Here is a 15,712-nt window from a genome sequence, read left to right on the forward strand (position 1 = left end):
TAGCTTCGCAGGAAATGAAGACTGGAAATATATGTCGTATTGAAGTTCTCTAAACACATGAGATCAATAGGGTAGTTATTTCGCAGGGTTATCATTTTAATAGGCCATTCCATTGAGGAATGGTATTTCAGATGAGATGATGCCAACAATTCTCCTTTTTGCTCGCGGTGTTAAAGCTAATTTGCTAACCTTTTATATCTACTGGGGGTCTCGATGGGGCCATTGTTACTTGTGTGTTTACTCCCCTGCCCTCAAAAACGTCTGATTTCAATTCACACAACAAACCATTATTGAGGCCGTTTGCTAGCAATTTGTTTGCAGTTACGGGTTGCTATCTGCTGCTCACCTTTCTAATACTGACAATTCAAGATTGAAATTGTATAGCAGGACATTGAAAGCAAATATAGCAATGACATATTTTTACCGATGTTGTGATTAATTAAGGTTGCCTTCAACTTGGGAATATATCTAGAATGGCCCCTAGAAAAGACTCTACCAAAATCGTTAGAGGATGCCAATCACGCTATTCCTTTCATGTTAGCATATCTTCCAGTGATTGAATCAGAATATTTGCTCTCCAAAGTATAACACGATGTCTCTGCTAAAATTAATCCATGTCGTGTCTTGATGGTTTCAAGCCAATGACTGGATCGGATGTTTGACTCTGATGTCAAACGTCGGGCCGAAACGCTAAATGCCGAAACGGATCTGATAACACAAAGCTTGGTCCTCCGTTTCCCAACGTGGTTTTAAAGGGTCTCTTTACACATTCAGCTTGACACCATAAATCCCCATCTGTATAGACCCATGGGTTGCATATGATTTTTTAACCCTCCAGTAGAAAACTTTGTGGTATCAAAATCCTTTCGTCATATCCGGTATGATGTCATGTCTGTTGGCTCCGGGCGAGTCAACTCACTAGTTATCATATTGCGTGGGGTTTACAAATTGACCGGTTTAAGTTAACGATGATCCTCCACATTTGCGACAATGAAGGGGGTGGGAAATCAGGATTCAATCCGCGCCCAAACCAACCATTCTGTGAAACTTCTACCACAATGGTAACGGATTCCGAATTTGCTCTCTACGACGAGAGAGATGCAATCCTTGCGGCGGCACAATCAGAACACCCACCGCCACCCGAGATGCATAGGGAAAAACTGCTCTCTTTTCGTTCTGCTATGTGTGCTCATTGTTTATCCTGCCTTAATTTTGGATCTAATTTATGCGTTCGCTCCGCAAACCCGCATCTACGAGGCCATAGCATGTCGGAACTATCATGAAAAAGCACAAGCCCGCTGAATACTCATTTTCAGAAGAAATACCGGAAGAGAATGGCTTAGAGCACTTCCCAGTAACTAGTTAACCAGTTAACTAGCTGGTTAGTTAGTCATAACTATGGTATTTCAGATTATTATTATTATTATTATTATTATTATTACTGACTCTATGCAGTTAGAGACTATGATCGCTCGACTGGTACAGTATTCTAGATATTTACATGATATATGTTAATTTTTGATGAAGAGGGTTTCAACCGCACCTATTTTTTGGATATAAGTCTTAGGGGAGCTGTTAGGCTCTGTATTATCACTCATCTCCTTCTGACAACCGATGTTATACTAACTAGGAGAAGTCTCCAAAACCTAGTTACAGTTGTTGAATCATCTAAACACAAAGAATTCAATAGAACCATGTTGAATGTGCTCTAATTCTGTCAATCATACGGAGTAAATCATTTGCTATTCACCAGCCACCCCTCCTCCTACGATGAATACCAATCGATGAAAGGCGGGATTCAAACCCACGATCTTGTGGCTTGGTAGGAATGCTCCCCAATATTCAGTGCCTACTTTTAAGGCCTTCCATATATGACGTTTACGCTTACCACTAAGCCATCCACCCAACCTCGCCATGTTCACGCTCGGAAGCTTATGCATGGCCCTCCCCAACATCGATACCATGGCTATGTTCAACAAAAGTGGATACAGAACTTCAATTCAGAGCATTGAAACCGGAACCAAGCCCTTAGCATATGATCCAGTTATATTCCGTTGTTTCAGCCGTTGCGATGCTGGGTGTTTTTATTGGGTCACCTTTGTTGGCTAGCCCTTTTTGCATTGGGTTTGAAGATCGGGGATGGTTTGGGTTGGGTTGCCTTAAATATTTTGGAATCGCATTTCTGTACGGGGTTGTTTGGGTGGCAATTTGGTTTATTCGATTGCCCGAATTATTTTATGGAGACGGCAGGGTAGAACGGAAATATCGAGGTCATCTTTGAGATATAGCGACTATTGAAAATAGATTGCAACATGTCGACCAACTTAATGTTGGCATTTAAGGGGTGTCAGGGTGGGTTGGCCATTATGTTCTTTTGGATGCGAGTAAATCTGAGCGCTGCGCACTTAAAACTTGCAAACGACGAACGATGGATGAACGTTGGATTTTTTTTCTTTTTTTCTTTTTTTTTCTTTTTTTTTTTTTTTTTTAAAAAAAAAAAAATCTGCAGTTCTTATTAAAGGTTGAAGATCTTATTATATGAATGATTTAGCAATTCCTACAGCCTCAACTCATGGGATCAAACAACACAAAAAGCCAAGAAAAGTGATTATCAAAAAGTTTGCTCTCCCCGACAGGGAATCGAACCCTGGTCTCCCGCGCTCGGCATTTGACTGACAAGCGGAAATCATGACCACTAGACCATCGAGGAAGTCCAATGTGATAGGGTTGTGTTGTAACTATATAATAGTAATTCAGGTCAATAAATATCTAACAATAAGTACCCCTTGCGACAATATCCAACAACTCCACCTCCTCAACGCCAACCGTTGAACCCATTATGAGAATCTTGTCTCGTCGCAACAAGAAACCGGTTCCCACCATCAGCAAAATCCGAGGACAAACCGTATCCAAAATCGACGGCATCCACTTTCACCTCTTTCCTTTTTTTCCTTCCCATCTCGGTACAGTTCCTCCGTCCAGACTCTCTCGACCGTCCATATCTAAAATTAGATTCGGTAACATGTTCAAAGGCTGCGAGGATCTCATTCTGTGTTCGTCTGCAAAGATCTGATGCGCAGAAATTTGTTTCCAGTTGCAGGGGGGGGTTCAGGAACATGCCGACGACGGCATGGCCAACTGAGTCGATGAGTACTCCAGTAATTGGCTCGCTGCCTGAGTTCATAAGTTCGGGCTGTTCTGCTGGCCAGTGTGAAGCCAGATGCCGGAAAGCGTTGTATTGACTGGTTATTCTTGGCCATTAATTGCTCATTCGTGTCCAGCAACTGTAAGCGTAGATAAAGACTGGTTCGACCCTTGCTAATTGCTAATCGATCAAAACTGTGACTCGAGTTAGGCCATCAGAAGAGACATATATATGTTCCTCTTATGGTAATCTGGGTGAATCAGAGCAAGGGCTGCTGCGGCTTGAACCCGGTAATCCTTGATTAAAACTTGCAAAGTTGCCCGACATGAATTGATTAGACGTATGTGCTCCTGGATCGTTCCATGAAATGGGAGTTGATCGTTCAAGCTAGGCCGCTCATTTGGGATGCGAGAAAATGCAGTATCGATCAAACCAGACGTATATTCAGGCAAATTTCTCCCTGAATAAATAATCAGTTCAAAATACAGCGTGAAGGAGAGCAGATACGTTGCTCCACCCGCGGCAAGAGCTTGGTCCATTATAAAATCCAAATTCTCCAGTCCCACAATTCCAGAAGAGAGGGGTACAGTGCGGTTCTTCTATTCAAAAGCCTTTTTCTAAAGGAATCTCTAACTCCTTTTCGATAGGTGCGTGTACGAAGTAACTATAATGTTTTCATAGGCTGGAAAACACAAAGCAGCATTTCCCCCAATTTTTCAAAGACTAATCTATAACTAGTGCACTGCATAAGTTGAAGTGTAACTATCCATGATGAGGGACCACTGCTCGTGTAGCTGAAGGCCGTCAGCGTGGTCCCTGAATGATATATTCAATTCCAACATATCATCGGTCCCATGCCAAAAAATTGGGAAGTCGGGAGTGCGATTTTTGATAGTACTCTTGGCATCTATTATATATATCTAGAGGGTAAAAGAATAGGTTTCTAAGAGGCTATGGCATTAACTTCTTGAATTAACTGTTAACCTTGCCGGGCCAGCCACGGGAGTCGGGTTTCTTGCCATGACACGTTTCGCAGTGGCCAAATGTGCAGACGAAAACTCCCTTCTTCTCACATTTGGTAATCTTGGAAACGCCGTCACATGTCTTCATGACCGTTCCACACAGACGGGAGGCAAGTCGAATCAAGGGAACGTTAGTGACGTTGCAGCTCGGCCTGATGCAGCCACCTGCCTGCGGTGTATGCATAGGAATCATCTTCGGATCATTATTTATCTGGAAAACTGTTTGGTTGACTTTCGTGCATTAATCGTTAACTACGTTTGCCCAAGAGGCTCGAACCAGGAGACAACCCGTGGGGTTCCGTTGCCCTCTGTATGACTTGACAGTGGGAGGAGCTTTGCCCCCATTCTGAACAAGAGACCCTGGCATGGCCGATAGAATCAAGGCATAACTAACGGAACTAAGACAACTGAAGGGAAACATGCAGTTCCCTCTTGTCCGCAGCCCGATCGGCCCCTACGTAACCTTATATAGACAAATATCCGCTTTACCCAAATCCATTCGACCCGTAGGAGTTAGCAAAAAGGTCGGATATGATATAGCTAACTATCACATGACCTGCGCTTGGTCCTGAAGGTCAAGCGGCTGAATTGATTGGAATCGTCAAGGGTTGTTGATAGCACAATGCAAGTCTCCAGGAAAGTCAGATTTGACCTGCTCGGTTGGGTAGTTATGCAGACCGGGAGCAGCTAAGGGGTTCGTCTTGTTATCGGTGCCGTCATCCCGCTCCTGTGGGCAGATCTCCCCAGCCGCTCGCCCTCAGGCCAGGGAACACAATCCAAAGGAAGCCGGATATGTTTTGAATCTTGTGTGGAGTTTTGTTAGTTCCACCCAGGAACTTTCGAATCTGGCCTTTGCTACCTGCTGTTAATCATTGTCTATTTTCGGATTTACTGAAACGACCCAGAATCTTGGAATACTGGCCAAATTTCCCCCATGGGTGCTGGGGTGGGACTTCAACTTTACGTTCTGAATCCTCAAATCGGCATTCGAAGGTTTACAATGGAAAAATGCCTTTCCTCGAAACAAATCACAGCCTGACACCCAAAGGGGGTTTTTTGCTCCGGAAGCCAAGCTAAAATTGCCTCTTTAACTTTTGGGCGAAAGCCAACCCTCAATCGCACTCATGCAATTCAAGGTCAGAATTAGGTGCATTCACCGAATAGGATGATCCATGACCACGTTATTTTATTGAAGGAAGCATTATTGACGTCCCAAGTCTCTTCATTTCCGCCCCTCACTGGACGCCTCGAGACAATTCCATGCACTGCAATCCCACTAAACCATCACATCGCATGGAGGGTTGCGAGCTTGTGGCTACGTAATAACAAACTGCTACACTGCTACATAGCTAATCCACCTCTCGCTGAGAATGGGGAGGGAATCTGTTTATATATACAACCACTAGAACCGCCATACCAAAGATAAGCAGAATGAGCTAGAAGCAACAGGTGGACCTTTTTGGGCAACCATGGGGCCTTTACCTCTCTGGCTAACAGCGAGTTTGGCTGCAGTGGCAGTGTCACTCGCAGCAGTCATAATCCGATACCTTCTAGCAACCCAACGTCCTAAAGACTTCCCACCGGGCCCGCCAACCCTTATTGGGATCGGCAACCTCCACCAAATCCCACTCAAGCAGCCATTTCTTCAATTTCACGAGTGGTCCAAGACGTATGGTGACATTGTTGGACTCAAAATCGGCTCATCTAATCTCGTCGTTCTTCACAGTGCTCAATATGTGCGCGAGCTATTCGAGAAACGCGGCTCCATTTACTCTGGAAGACCCTATAGCTACGTGCATGTTGAGCATGTGTACCGTGAACATGCTGACAAACACCTCCTGAATCTTCAAAATGGACCCTACCTCCGGCAATGGCGTGCCGCCGCCTCCTCTCTTCTTGGTCCAGCGGGTGTGAGGCAGAGCATCCCCATGCAGGAGGCGACTTCCGCAATACTAGTACACGAGCTGTTGCAAACAACTCCTTCCAAGTCATTGGAGCATTTCAAGTCTTGGGCGCTAGCCACTCCTCTCCTGGCCATCACCGGGCAACGGCTGGAAGACCGTGGCAAAGCCTTTTCGGACCGTCATTTTAGTGCCCAGCAGCAGTGGATCGAGCTGCTGGAGCCGGGTAGCGCTCCCCTGGCCGCTGTTGTTCCCTTTCTGCGCTGGGTTCCAGAGAGGTTTGCCAGCTGGAAAGGCAAGGCGCGATGTGTGCGACAGTACATGCTCGAGGAGTACTATGGTTTCTTGAAAAGCGCTAAGGAATTGTGCAATAGCGCTGATGATAGTCCAAAGACAAGTGGATATGTATCTACGAGATTCCGCTGCCTTATGACAAAAATTATTGAGGAGTCGGAGTCAGAGGAGAGGAAAGGGGGACGAAGGTCATTTAACAGTGACCAAATCGCTTACCTTGGTGGAAGCCTCCTCGATGCGGCAGTCGGCACGACATGGACTACTACGATGATCTTCATTTTGTTAATGGCAGCCTATCCTGATATTCAAGCCAAAGCTAGGGAGGAGATAGACCGAGTAAGTACAGACAAGCCCCCGGGAAGCGAGGTGCTTGCCCAGCTGCGGTACCTCAAAGCCTCTCTTTTAGAGGTGAGCATTTTTCCAAAACCACCCGGTAATTACCCTGGAAACATTAGTGTCATGTATGTTAGATGCTAAAAGCAGGCCTTCCCCTGACCAACATCAAGGTTTATCGCTTTCGTCCAACAGGCCCTCATGGGCTTCCCCACGTTACTGATCACGACGACATCTTTGCGGGGTACAAGATCCCCAAGGGAACCACAGTTCTTGCCAACGTCTGGGCAATCCATCACAACGCCGACGACTACGATCAGCCAAATGAATTTCGCCCGGAGAGATATCTAGACAACTCATTCGGGCTCAAACCGGGCGTTGAGGCTTGCGAAGGGCGGCGGGCAACCTACGTCTTTGGTGCAGGTCGTAGGATCTGTATGGGTGAGCAGTTTGCCGAGAATGCCATCCTACTAGCTATGTCCAAGCTACTCTGGGCGTATAACATTTCTGCTCCGGAATCGCTTGACCTCGCCGTTGAGACCGGGTTCCACACGGGGTTGGCGCTAAGCCCCCATCCCTTTAAAGTTGACTTTGTTTTGCGGGACGAAGACAGGAGGGAGAGTGTGATTCTCGACTACAAAGAAGCGTCTGAAGCACTGAAACACATTGGGATCTGATCTCATCTCTTCGGGTTTTTTAAATTTCTCTCACCCACATAGTAAAAAGATAAGGTTATTGAAAAACATGGTGCCCTGCTTTTTATGCCTGTGGGTTTGAATGACTTTCTACAATTTCTTCTGAACCTTGAGAGAAGGATTTCACTTAACTAACTTGGAATAACTAAATGAGAAACTTGAATTTCTAATCAACAACATGCACAATTTTTATGTCTTGAGAATTTATTTTTTTCTTCTTTCGTGTTTTGTTGGGGGGGGGGAGGGGAACGAAATATGTTGACATGGCGGGTGTGCCCCAAGCCCAAGGCTCACTTTAACTAACTTCGGTGACAGTTGAACCGCTAATTTAACCAATAACTAAACGGCGGAGTAACTTAACTCTTAAACCAACCACCTAAAATCCAAACCCCTTTATATTTTATATTTAGAGCGTGACTATGCGTCTTTCCCCCAACAAAGTGTGGAGAAATAACATCCAAATTACACCTTAGGCAAAACTGAGTTCCCCGTAGTACTCTGCGATAATTATTCCCCTCCTCTGCTGTGCTCAACGAATATTTTGCAGTTGTATCGGGTGTTGCCATTGTTGATATCTCCGTCCACTTCTCAAACCAGCCACGGGGTTTCGGCTTTTCGAACTCCTCATGTAGGACAACGAGTCGAGAGCAGAAGTAATATCACAGTATGTCCTTCTCGTCTTTCTCGAATTGCAACGGTATCACAACGAACGGCATCAGGGTCGAAAGGATGACGTTGACGTGAGTGACTGAAGAATGTAATACGATTTCTGGTCGGAGAAAGGTTAAAGAACTTTTCTGTGTGGAATCGAGGACCTCGAGAACAAGCTGTTTAGGAAGCGCGCCCCTACGAAAGTAGATGAATCGGATTTTTTTTTTTTTTTTTTTTTTTTTTTTTTTTTTTAAAAAAAAAATTAAACCTTGCTGACGCTTTCAGGGAGGGTCACTAATAGCGAATCATCCAGGGACAAGTCACTTTTCCCCCTTGTCGGCCTTATCATCTTTATCAATGCTGTATGATGAAATATTTCCACCACGCCTGTTTCTCTGGTCAAACATCAAGTGCCTCTGAAGGTCATCTTTGGGTCGAAACTATAGCCCAGCATGTTTATTCAGCCTTCTCGCCCTGAACTTCAAGCTCGATGGGGAACCCGGACTCTTGCGATTAAAATTTGGATCGCCGGTCAGTCAGCAGAAATGTGTTCGTAACAAACTGACTCAATGCAATACAAAACACGTAGTTATATGACGGACAGCTCTTAACTCGAAACTGATCTCCTCCGAATCTAAAAAAGTAGCATTTCATATCAATATACGATATTAGCGAGTCCATTTTAGATGTACCCGGCAGGAGAGTCCCTCGCAATGCATCAACATTCAGAACCACAGAGAGGCTGTAGCATTTATATACATGGATGATGCTACGCTACACACACACAACAGGGGAGAAAGGGACATTAAAGCGTAAACCCATGCCTGGTCCACAAGGTAAAGACAGTAGTGGAGGAGTCACTGCCCGAGAAGGAACTTGGACTCCACATCCATAAAAGTTGTGGCTTTGGGGAGAGAAGACAAAGGAGGGCATTGAAAAGCAGGTATACAATTCATCAGCTATAATAATCTGTATCAATACCAGCTAACCAAAAAGTTTAGCGAAGACGGCCGTATGTCATGCCATGGATATTTTAATCAACTATATAAAGGCGCAAGAGAAAAGAAAAATGAACTAGGTGAAATTGAAGAGCGTTTCATCTATCTCTTCTCAACAAGCAAGAAGTGCATAGCCATATAGGCAATGATGATGAAAACGCCAGAGAACACTCCGAGGCCAATAACGTCGCGCCACAACGCAAGCGTATCGAAGCCAAAAGCGCTGAGGATTGAGGCGCCGGGGACTTCGATATCCAGGCCGTATTTGTGGTCGATAAGGGTCAGGTATGTTACTTCGTTGACTATTAGGCCTTCAAAGCCGTAATGGAATATGGAGAGCTGTAAAAATGATTCCGAAAATATCAGTACATGGTGAAAAGGGGATTTAACTGAAAAAAAAAAAAAAAAAAAAAAAAAAAAATTACCATTTGAAGCCACAGAGCTGCTTTCGGGATAGCATCATGGTTGAGAAGGAGACCGGCGAAGAGGAGACTGAATAGCATCACCAAACTGCCTATTAGGCTGGCGACGCTGCCGTCCTTGAAAATTATGCCGATTGTTAGGCAAATGCAAGCTGCCGCAAGGTTGAAAAGGATAAGAATCAGCACGAATTTGAGAAATTCGGGCCATGCAGGGATTAGCCCGACCATAGGGTACACGATGACCCCCATCAGAATTGGTGGAATGAGCCGTAGTGGGACAATGTCAAAGACAACCTTAGAGGCAAAATAGGTTATTGGCGCGTAATATCCGTTCGCACGTTCTCGGACAAAGAGGAGTCTTTCGGATGAGAATACGTTCAGGCTGCTTAAGGTACTAAAGCCGAAGAGGGCGAGAAGGAAGAAGAATAGACCCAGTCTGTTTTGGAAACCCTTGATGTCGTCGGTCAGGCCGTAGAAAAGGAACCCAGAAAGCACAGCAAGGACTATCGCGATGGCATAGTGGGTGAGCATGAGCAGGGGATTCCGATATAGATTTCGCCATGTTCGTTGAGACAGAATAATAAATTGCTTCAAGAGGCCTATTCTGGCATAACTTGTCATCTGCTTGCTTGAAGACCCACTACTGTCCGGTTCCTCAGCAGAGTTCACCGTACCATTTGCGGTTGCGGCATTTTGCACTGCAGCATTAATCTCATCGCGTACGCATGCTGCGACGTTCGACTCAATGTAGCTGGAGATTAGGTTATCAAGGTCTGTGCAGAATCCCGATGCGTTGGGAGGTAGTTGATCCGGATCATCGATGATGCGGAGGGAAACAGTGCTCGGTTGTCGTATGCGCTGTTGGCCGCTTTCGGATAGACTGCTGATAGGGTTATCTTCGTCCTCAGTTCGTAGAGTGGAAGGAGTTCCCGGTTCTGGAATTCTCTTCCGTGTGTAGAGTTGCTTATCCTGTCGCTGTTTGACCGATTGTCGGCGTTTGCTGTGAGGACGGAGCCCTGAATTTTGGGGTCGGTCAGAGCCGCTATTATCCATCGAAGCGTTCGACACACTTGTGAGGGATTTGACCGCTCGTAGGCTGCTAGAAGTGGTCCTGGTCGCATCGCGATTGACACCCAAATTGATTTCATCTTGGTACACAGAGTGGCTGTTGCCAGCATGCATAGTCAGGTCGACGAGATAGTCCGCGATGTTAAAGCCAGCGGGACAGGAATATCCAATATGGTCGAAATACGTCTGACAGCTGGAAAACGGGCCGGAGTAGACGGTTTTCCCTTCAGCCAACAGTATCAATCGGTCGAACAACGCAACAATATTCGATCGAGGTTGGTGAATGGTAAAGATGACGGTACGATTGAAAGTTTTGGCTAAGTTCACCAAGCATTCAACAACGTTGAAGGCATTGAAAGCATCCTGAATATAAGAATCAGTACTGAGAAGATGAAAATGAGTGCTTATGGGGATAAACATACCAAGCCGCTCGTAGGCTCATCTAAGAACAAAATACTGGGACTCGTGACAAGTTCGCAAGCTATTCCAACACGTCGCTTTTCGCCCCCAGAAATCCCTCGACCCTTGCCTTCCTCGGAGCCGATAATTTGATCCTTGATATGCGATATGCCAAGTTGTTTCTCAACTTCGTGAACTTTCTGCTCTTTAGCAGCCGTGCTCATATTACGGGGCAGTCTAAGTAAAGCACTAGTCAAAATGGTTTCATGGACGGTGAGCGTTGGCAGCATCGTATCTTCTTGATCAACGAATCCTATGACGCTGCGATATTCATCGTCGTCAACTTTCTCGCCATTGACATAAAAGTTACCTTCCACGACACCACGTTTGTTCTTCCGGGCAAGAATATCCAGGAATGTAGTTTTCCCGGCGCCCGAAGCGCCCATGACTGCCATCAGTTGCCCTGGATGAGCAGAACCCTGAATGCCTGAAAGTATTTGCTTCCCATTAAGGTAGTAGGAGACGTTTTCAAATTGCAAGGAAGCAGGCTTGTGATCAGCCATGAGCTTCGCTCCCTCGTCATCAGAATCATCGAGTGGTAGAGCAATGTAATCGCGGTAAGCTGATCGTCTGGAGAGGTACCATAGTCCCAAAATAACAGCAACAATAAACAGGGAACAACCGGCAATTACGCCAGCAATGAGTGGCGTATTGATCGTTTTAACGGGTGTTTTGTAGCCTGGAATATCAGTCTTATACAAACACTCGCCCGAACGGCAGTCTAAAAAGATAGCTGGATCGCCGAAAACGTCCTTGATCAGCTGATTCATAACCGATTCTGAAAATTTACTTCCGTCTTCAACGCTACCTCCTCGAGTTGAGAGTGAGGTGAATGTAGCTGGTCCCTTGATCTGGTCCTTCAAAAATTCACTGAGATCAAGCGCATTCTTCTCACACAACATCCTGTCAGGAATACACCGACACTTTACCTTCTCACAGGAATAGCTTGTCCTATTCTGATCGTACGTGGTTTCCATGTTCCAGGAGCAGTTATTCAAGTTGCAGTAGAACGATTCGACTTGGTCAACCCAAACTAATATATCAAGGTCAGCGAACCGAGTAACTTAAAAACAGAAATGATAGGGAAGACAAGGTGCTTACACTGGAAGTTACATGTAGCGTCGGCCGCTTTACATGAAAAGGTAACTTCGGGCTTTTGGGCCCCAAGCATATCGACGATTTTGCGATTAGTGACGGAGCACATCTGGTAGTTCTCCTTCACAGTAACGCCATCCTTGTAGCACACGCCGCCCTCGCCCTCCGGCATCATCACGTTACAGGCATCGTTTGTTTTGCAGACATTGCAATTGACACCCTCCCAACCTTCTGTACATTTGCAGTACTTTTCCTTCCGCGGTGTCCTGCTTTTCCCATCGGGTAAGGAGCCACACAGGGGAACGGTGCAATCGTCTCCTCCGAATCCGGCAGGACATTCACATTTCCCGTTGTATTTATTGCAAGGCGCAAACTGGTGACACTGGAAGGCTTCGAGCTCGCAGTTGAAGCACGGAGGGCAGTCCTTGGGTCGGTCACCCTGAAGGGATAAATCCGGCGAGAGAAGAAGGCTTGGATCCGAGTAGTTTGAGAAAGCGGGGACGAGCCATGATGATGGTGGGTTGATAGCGAAGATTGTGAGGAGGTATATTGAAAACGACGGCGAGAGTCTTCGCATTGCGGATGGCTAGTCAAAGTAAGGACCTGTCGGCAAGTTGAAGGCGAAGAAACAACGGTGCAACGGCGCAACGGTCACATCAAGACGCTGCAAGATTTGGCAGGGAGAGAGATTATTGATGAGGAATCATGGGCTATTAGAAAGAAGGGAGTTGGGAGGTTAGATAACTAGTTCAGTGGGAATGGCATCAGTTATGATGAAGGGGCTGTTGGGATGTCCGATAAGTTTAGATTGAAGCCCAAGCACGTATAGATAATTTCGATCGCCGGCAGATTGCTGTCGTTCGTCAGATGAGTGCATACAACGCCCGTCTGCGACGGGAGAGAATGAGATTGCGGGACGTGGCTGGACATTCCCCTTGTCTACGGATGTTGGGCAACGGCCATGACGCTTTGCCCGGCTTGTCCGGGGTTCGGGAAAACGTTGACCCGTTTGACATACACAAAAACACAGAATTTGGTGTCACTGTAACTGTTACTCCAACCGTGTCAACTGTGGACTTTTTATCCAGTCACGTAACTACTGTTCTAATTAGCTTGGATTTCTAATTTTGGGTTTTCTTCCGTCTAGCCAAATAAGTTACTTTATCGCCCATTAATAACCCTTATCCGGATTGGGTCGTGAGATGCTTTACTCTGTCTTTTCACCCTGCAAGATCCATGAAATCTTGGCGTCTTCATTTGCACCACATCTTCCCTTATCACGGATAGTTACGGGCCTTGAAGGATGATTTCAAGTACCGGCGGAAGTGTGTCTATTTGTCGCAATTAACACATGTTTGGCATCGGCTGCAATTGGCTAAAATGCCAAATACGAGTTGATCAACTGAAGGGCGTACAGCGTAGAGAAAACCAAGCAGCTATTAGCTGACTGATTCTAGAAAGAAACCAAGTGGTTTAAGTTAAATAGTTAACTAACTGGCCACCTCAAACAAAAGGCAGAAGAACAGAACTGGCACAAAGATAATTTATACACAAAAGGAAATTTGGCGAAAGGCACAATGGTGAAGATTGACTCTTTCACGCTTGAGGACGTAAGTTCTGCCAGGGCTGACCCTCCAACCTCACGCATCGAATCCCGCTCCCCCGACTCCCGATGAAGTCTTGAACCAAAGATAGCTGATACCTGCCCCCGATCAGTATATCAACGACAACGTCCGTAAAGCTAAATATAGCATCGCCAGCTCTTGCTCTCTTCCAATTTCGCTCCAAGAACTTCAGTCGCTTTCCGAGAATTCGTCGTTCCCCAGTGCCAACGGTGACAATGGCCCAATACCCAACGAAATATTCACTAGAGACCTGGACTACGCCCCAGCATGCGGTTCGCAGAAGCTACGGGCCCGCCTAGCCAGCCTCTACTCCGTCAAGTTATTGACTCCACTCTCTCCAGAAAACGTGTTGATAACCCCCGGTGCGTCCCTGGCTAATTGCCTGATATTCTATGGCCTGTGTAATCCCGGTGACCATGTTATCTGCCATTACCCTACATACCAGCAACTGTATTCACAACCGGCCTCGTTGGGGGCGGGGGTTAGTCTCTGGAGGACGAATGGGGAGGATAATTGGAAGCTGGATGTTGAAGAGTTGAAGCGCATGATTAGACCCGAAACTAGATTTATCGTGATCAAGTATGCCAGCCTACAATTTCAGAACCAATTCTCTCTCTTGTTTCTTTCTCCCCCTTTGTCTTCTGACAACTGACAAAAAGATAAAGCAATCCTCAAAACCCCACCGGTGCTGTAATCCCGCGCTCAACGCTCGAATCCATCATCCAAGTCGCGCGGGAACACTCCATAATCGTCATCAGTGATGAAGTCTACAGACCCCTCTTCCACTCCATCACCCCCGCTGACCCGGAATTCCCACCCTCAGTCATGTCCCTAGGCTACGAAAACGTGGTCGTCTCCGGTTCGATGTCCAAGGCTTACTCCATGGCCGGCATTCGCGTTGGGTGGCTCGCATCGCCCAACGTCGAGTTGGTCAAGAAGTGCGAGAAGTGGAGGGCCTACACGGTCATCACCGTGGGTCAGATTGACCAGCAGATAGCCAGCTATGCGCTAGACGAGTGTCTGCACAAACTTCTCAAACGCAATAACGATCTAGCGCGACATAATCTAGGGCTGTTGGAAGGTTTTATTGAGCAGCATCGGTGGGCGTGTGATTGGGTGAAGCCTGTTGGGGCTTCTGTGGCATTTGTGAGGTTTTCGAAGATGGGGAAGCCGGTGGATGATGTGGAGTTTTGTGAGAGATTGTTGGAGAAGGAAGGGGTGTTGGCTGTGCCTGGCAATCTGTGTTTTGGGAATAGGGATGAGAACGGGAATGGCAGGGATTTTAAAGGGTATGTGAGGATAGGGTTTGTTGGGGAGACGAAGACATTGGAGAGGGCACTGGAGGGGTTGAGGGCATTTATGAGAGACGGATTTGAGGATGTACCTGTAGGCAAGTAAATTGATTGATAAATGGTGTGTAGGTAGTTTATTTAACAGGTTAGCTGTAAGTAATTAATCGTCCTGCGTTTTTGTTCTGTGTAGAGATATTCATGTCCTGTAGGTTACGGTAATCGCGCAACCTAGAATGCCTCATCACCAGCACCAGCACCAACACCAACTCTATCATCATCATCATCATCATCATCATCATCATCATCATCATCATCATCGTCATCATTTATTCTAACTCCTTGCGTTTTCCCAGCCACAGGCGATCCATAGTGTGCCAAGGGAGCAAGGATAACGGGAATTCTAACGGGGGACATCGTGGTGCCTGGGTGTGCCTGTGTGGGTCCCAGCTGAACAGCTGAATTCATTTAAGAAGTTCAGGCACGAGCAACATAATAGTTATCATGTCCACATGGACTAAACTGATGCAAACCGACAAAACATTCTCCCATTGGGGGAGCATGCATCGACAGATAGATATGCGCATACATTGAACCCTGTAGTTAAAGTAAGCTAATTACCAATCGTCGAGCTGGCATCCATGACTTTTTCCCCAGATATCGGGCGGCTTGGACCCTGAAATCTGCACGTGATGGGCGGCTGACGATGCGGCTC

At 46.2% G+C, this 15,712-nt stretch overlaps 5 protein-coding genes and 1 non-coding gene across 6 annotated transcripts; 2 read left to right on the forward strand and 4 right to left on the reverse strand.

Moving 5' to 3' along the window:
- Positions 1 to 2,625: 2,625 nt before the first annotated feature.
- PAAG_12221 lies at positions 2,626 to 2,710 on the reverse strand. Its single transcript has one exon. It is a non-coding gene; the product is annotated as a tRNA-Asp (tRNA).
- Positions 2,711 to 2,815: 105 nt separating this feature from the next.
- On the reverse strand, positions 2,816 to 3,684 carry PAAG_12222 (hypothetical protein; the record flags this gene model as incomplete). The annotated part of the gene is made up of 2 exons (XM_015847737.1): positions 2,816 to 3,193; positions 3,433 to 3,684. 2 exons carry the CDS (start codon positions 3,682 to 3,684, stop codon positions 2,816 to 2,818), a joined length of 630 nt encoding a protein of 209 aa, XP_015702649.1.
- A 1,952-nt stretch (positions 3,685 to 5,636) lies between these two features.
- Positions 5,637 to 7,372, forward strand: PAAG_06402 (cytochrome P450 3 monooxygenase; the record flags this gene model as incomplete). The annotated part of the gene is made up of 2 exons (XM_015845880.1): positions 5,637 to 6,770; positions 6,833 to 7,372. The coding sequence occupies 2 exons, from the start codon at positions 5,637 to 5,639 to the stop codon at positions 7,370 to 7,372; spliced, it is 1,674 nt and encodes a 557-aa protein (XP_015700106.1).
- Positions 7,373 to 9,141: 1,769 nt separating this feature from the next.
- On the reverse strand, positions 9,142 to 12,660 carry PAAG_06403 (ATP-binding cassette sub-family G member 2; the record flags this gene model as incomplete). The annotated part of the gene is made up of 4 exons (XM_002791618.2): positions 9,142 to 9,378; positions 9,465 to 10,892; positions 10,952 to 12,021; positions 12,090 to 12,660. 4 exons carry the CDS (start codon positions 12,658 to 12,660, stop codon positions 9,142 to 9,144), a joined length of 3,306 nt encoding a protein of 1,101 aa, XP_002791664.1.
- Positions 12,661 to 13,660: 1,000 nt separating this feature from the next.
- PAAG_06404 (aspartate aminotransferase) lies at positions 13,661 to 15,106 on the forward strand (the record flags this gene model as incomplete). Its single annotated transcript, XM_002791619.2, has 3 exons — positions 13,661 to 13,693; positions 13,800 to 14,287; positions 14,374 to 15,106. 3 exons carry the CDS (start codon positions 13,661 to 13,663, stop codon positions 15,104 to 15,106), a joined length of 1,254 nt encoding a protein of 417 aa, XP_002791665.2.
- A 122-nt stretch (positions 15,107 to 15,228) lies between these two features.
- On the reverse strand, positions 15,229 to 15,640 carry PAAG_06405 (hypothetical protein; the record flags this gene model as incomplete). Its single annotated transcript, XM_002791620.2, has 2 exons — positions 15,229 to 15,455; positions 15,619 to 15,640. The coding sequence occupies 2 exons, from the start codon at positions 15,638 to 15,640 to the stop codon at positions 15,229 to 15,231; spliced, it is 249 nt and encodes an 82-aa protein (XP_002791666.2).
- Between the last annotated feature and the right edge of the window lie 72 nt (positions 15,641 to 15,712).

Source organism: Paracoccidioides lutzii (assembly GCF_000150705.2).
Source record: "Paracoccidioides lutzii Pb01 unplaced genomic scaffold supercont2.18, whole genome shotgun sequence".
NCBI classification, from domain to species: Eukaryota; Fungi; Ascomycota; class Eurotiomycetes; order Onygenales; family Ajellomycetaceae; genus Paracoccidioides; species Paracoccidioides lutzii.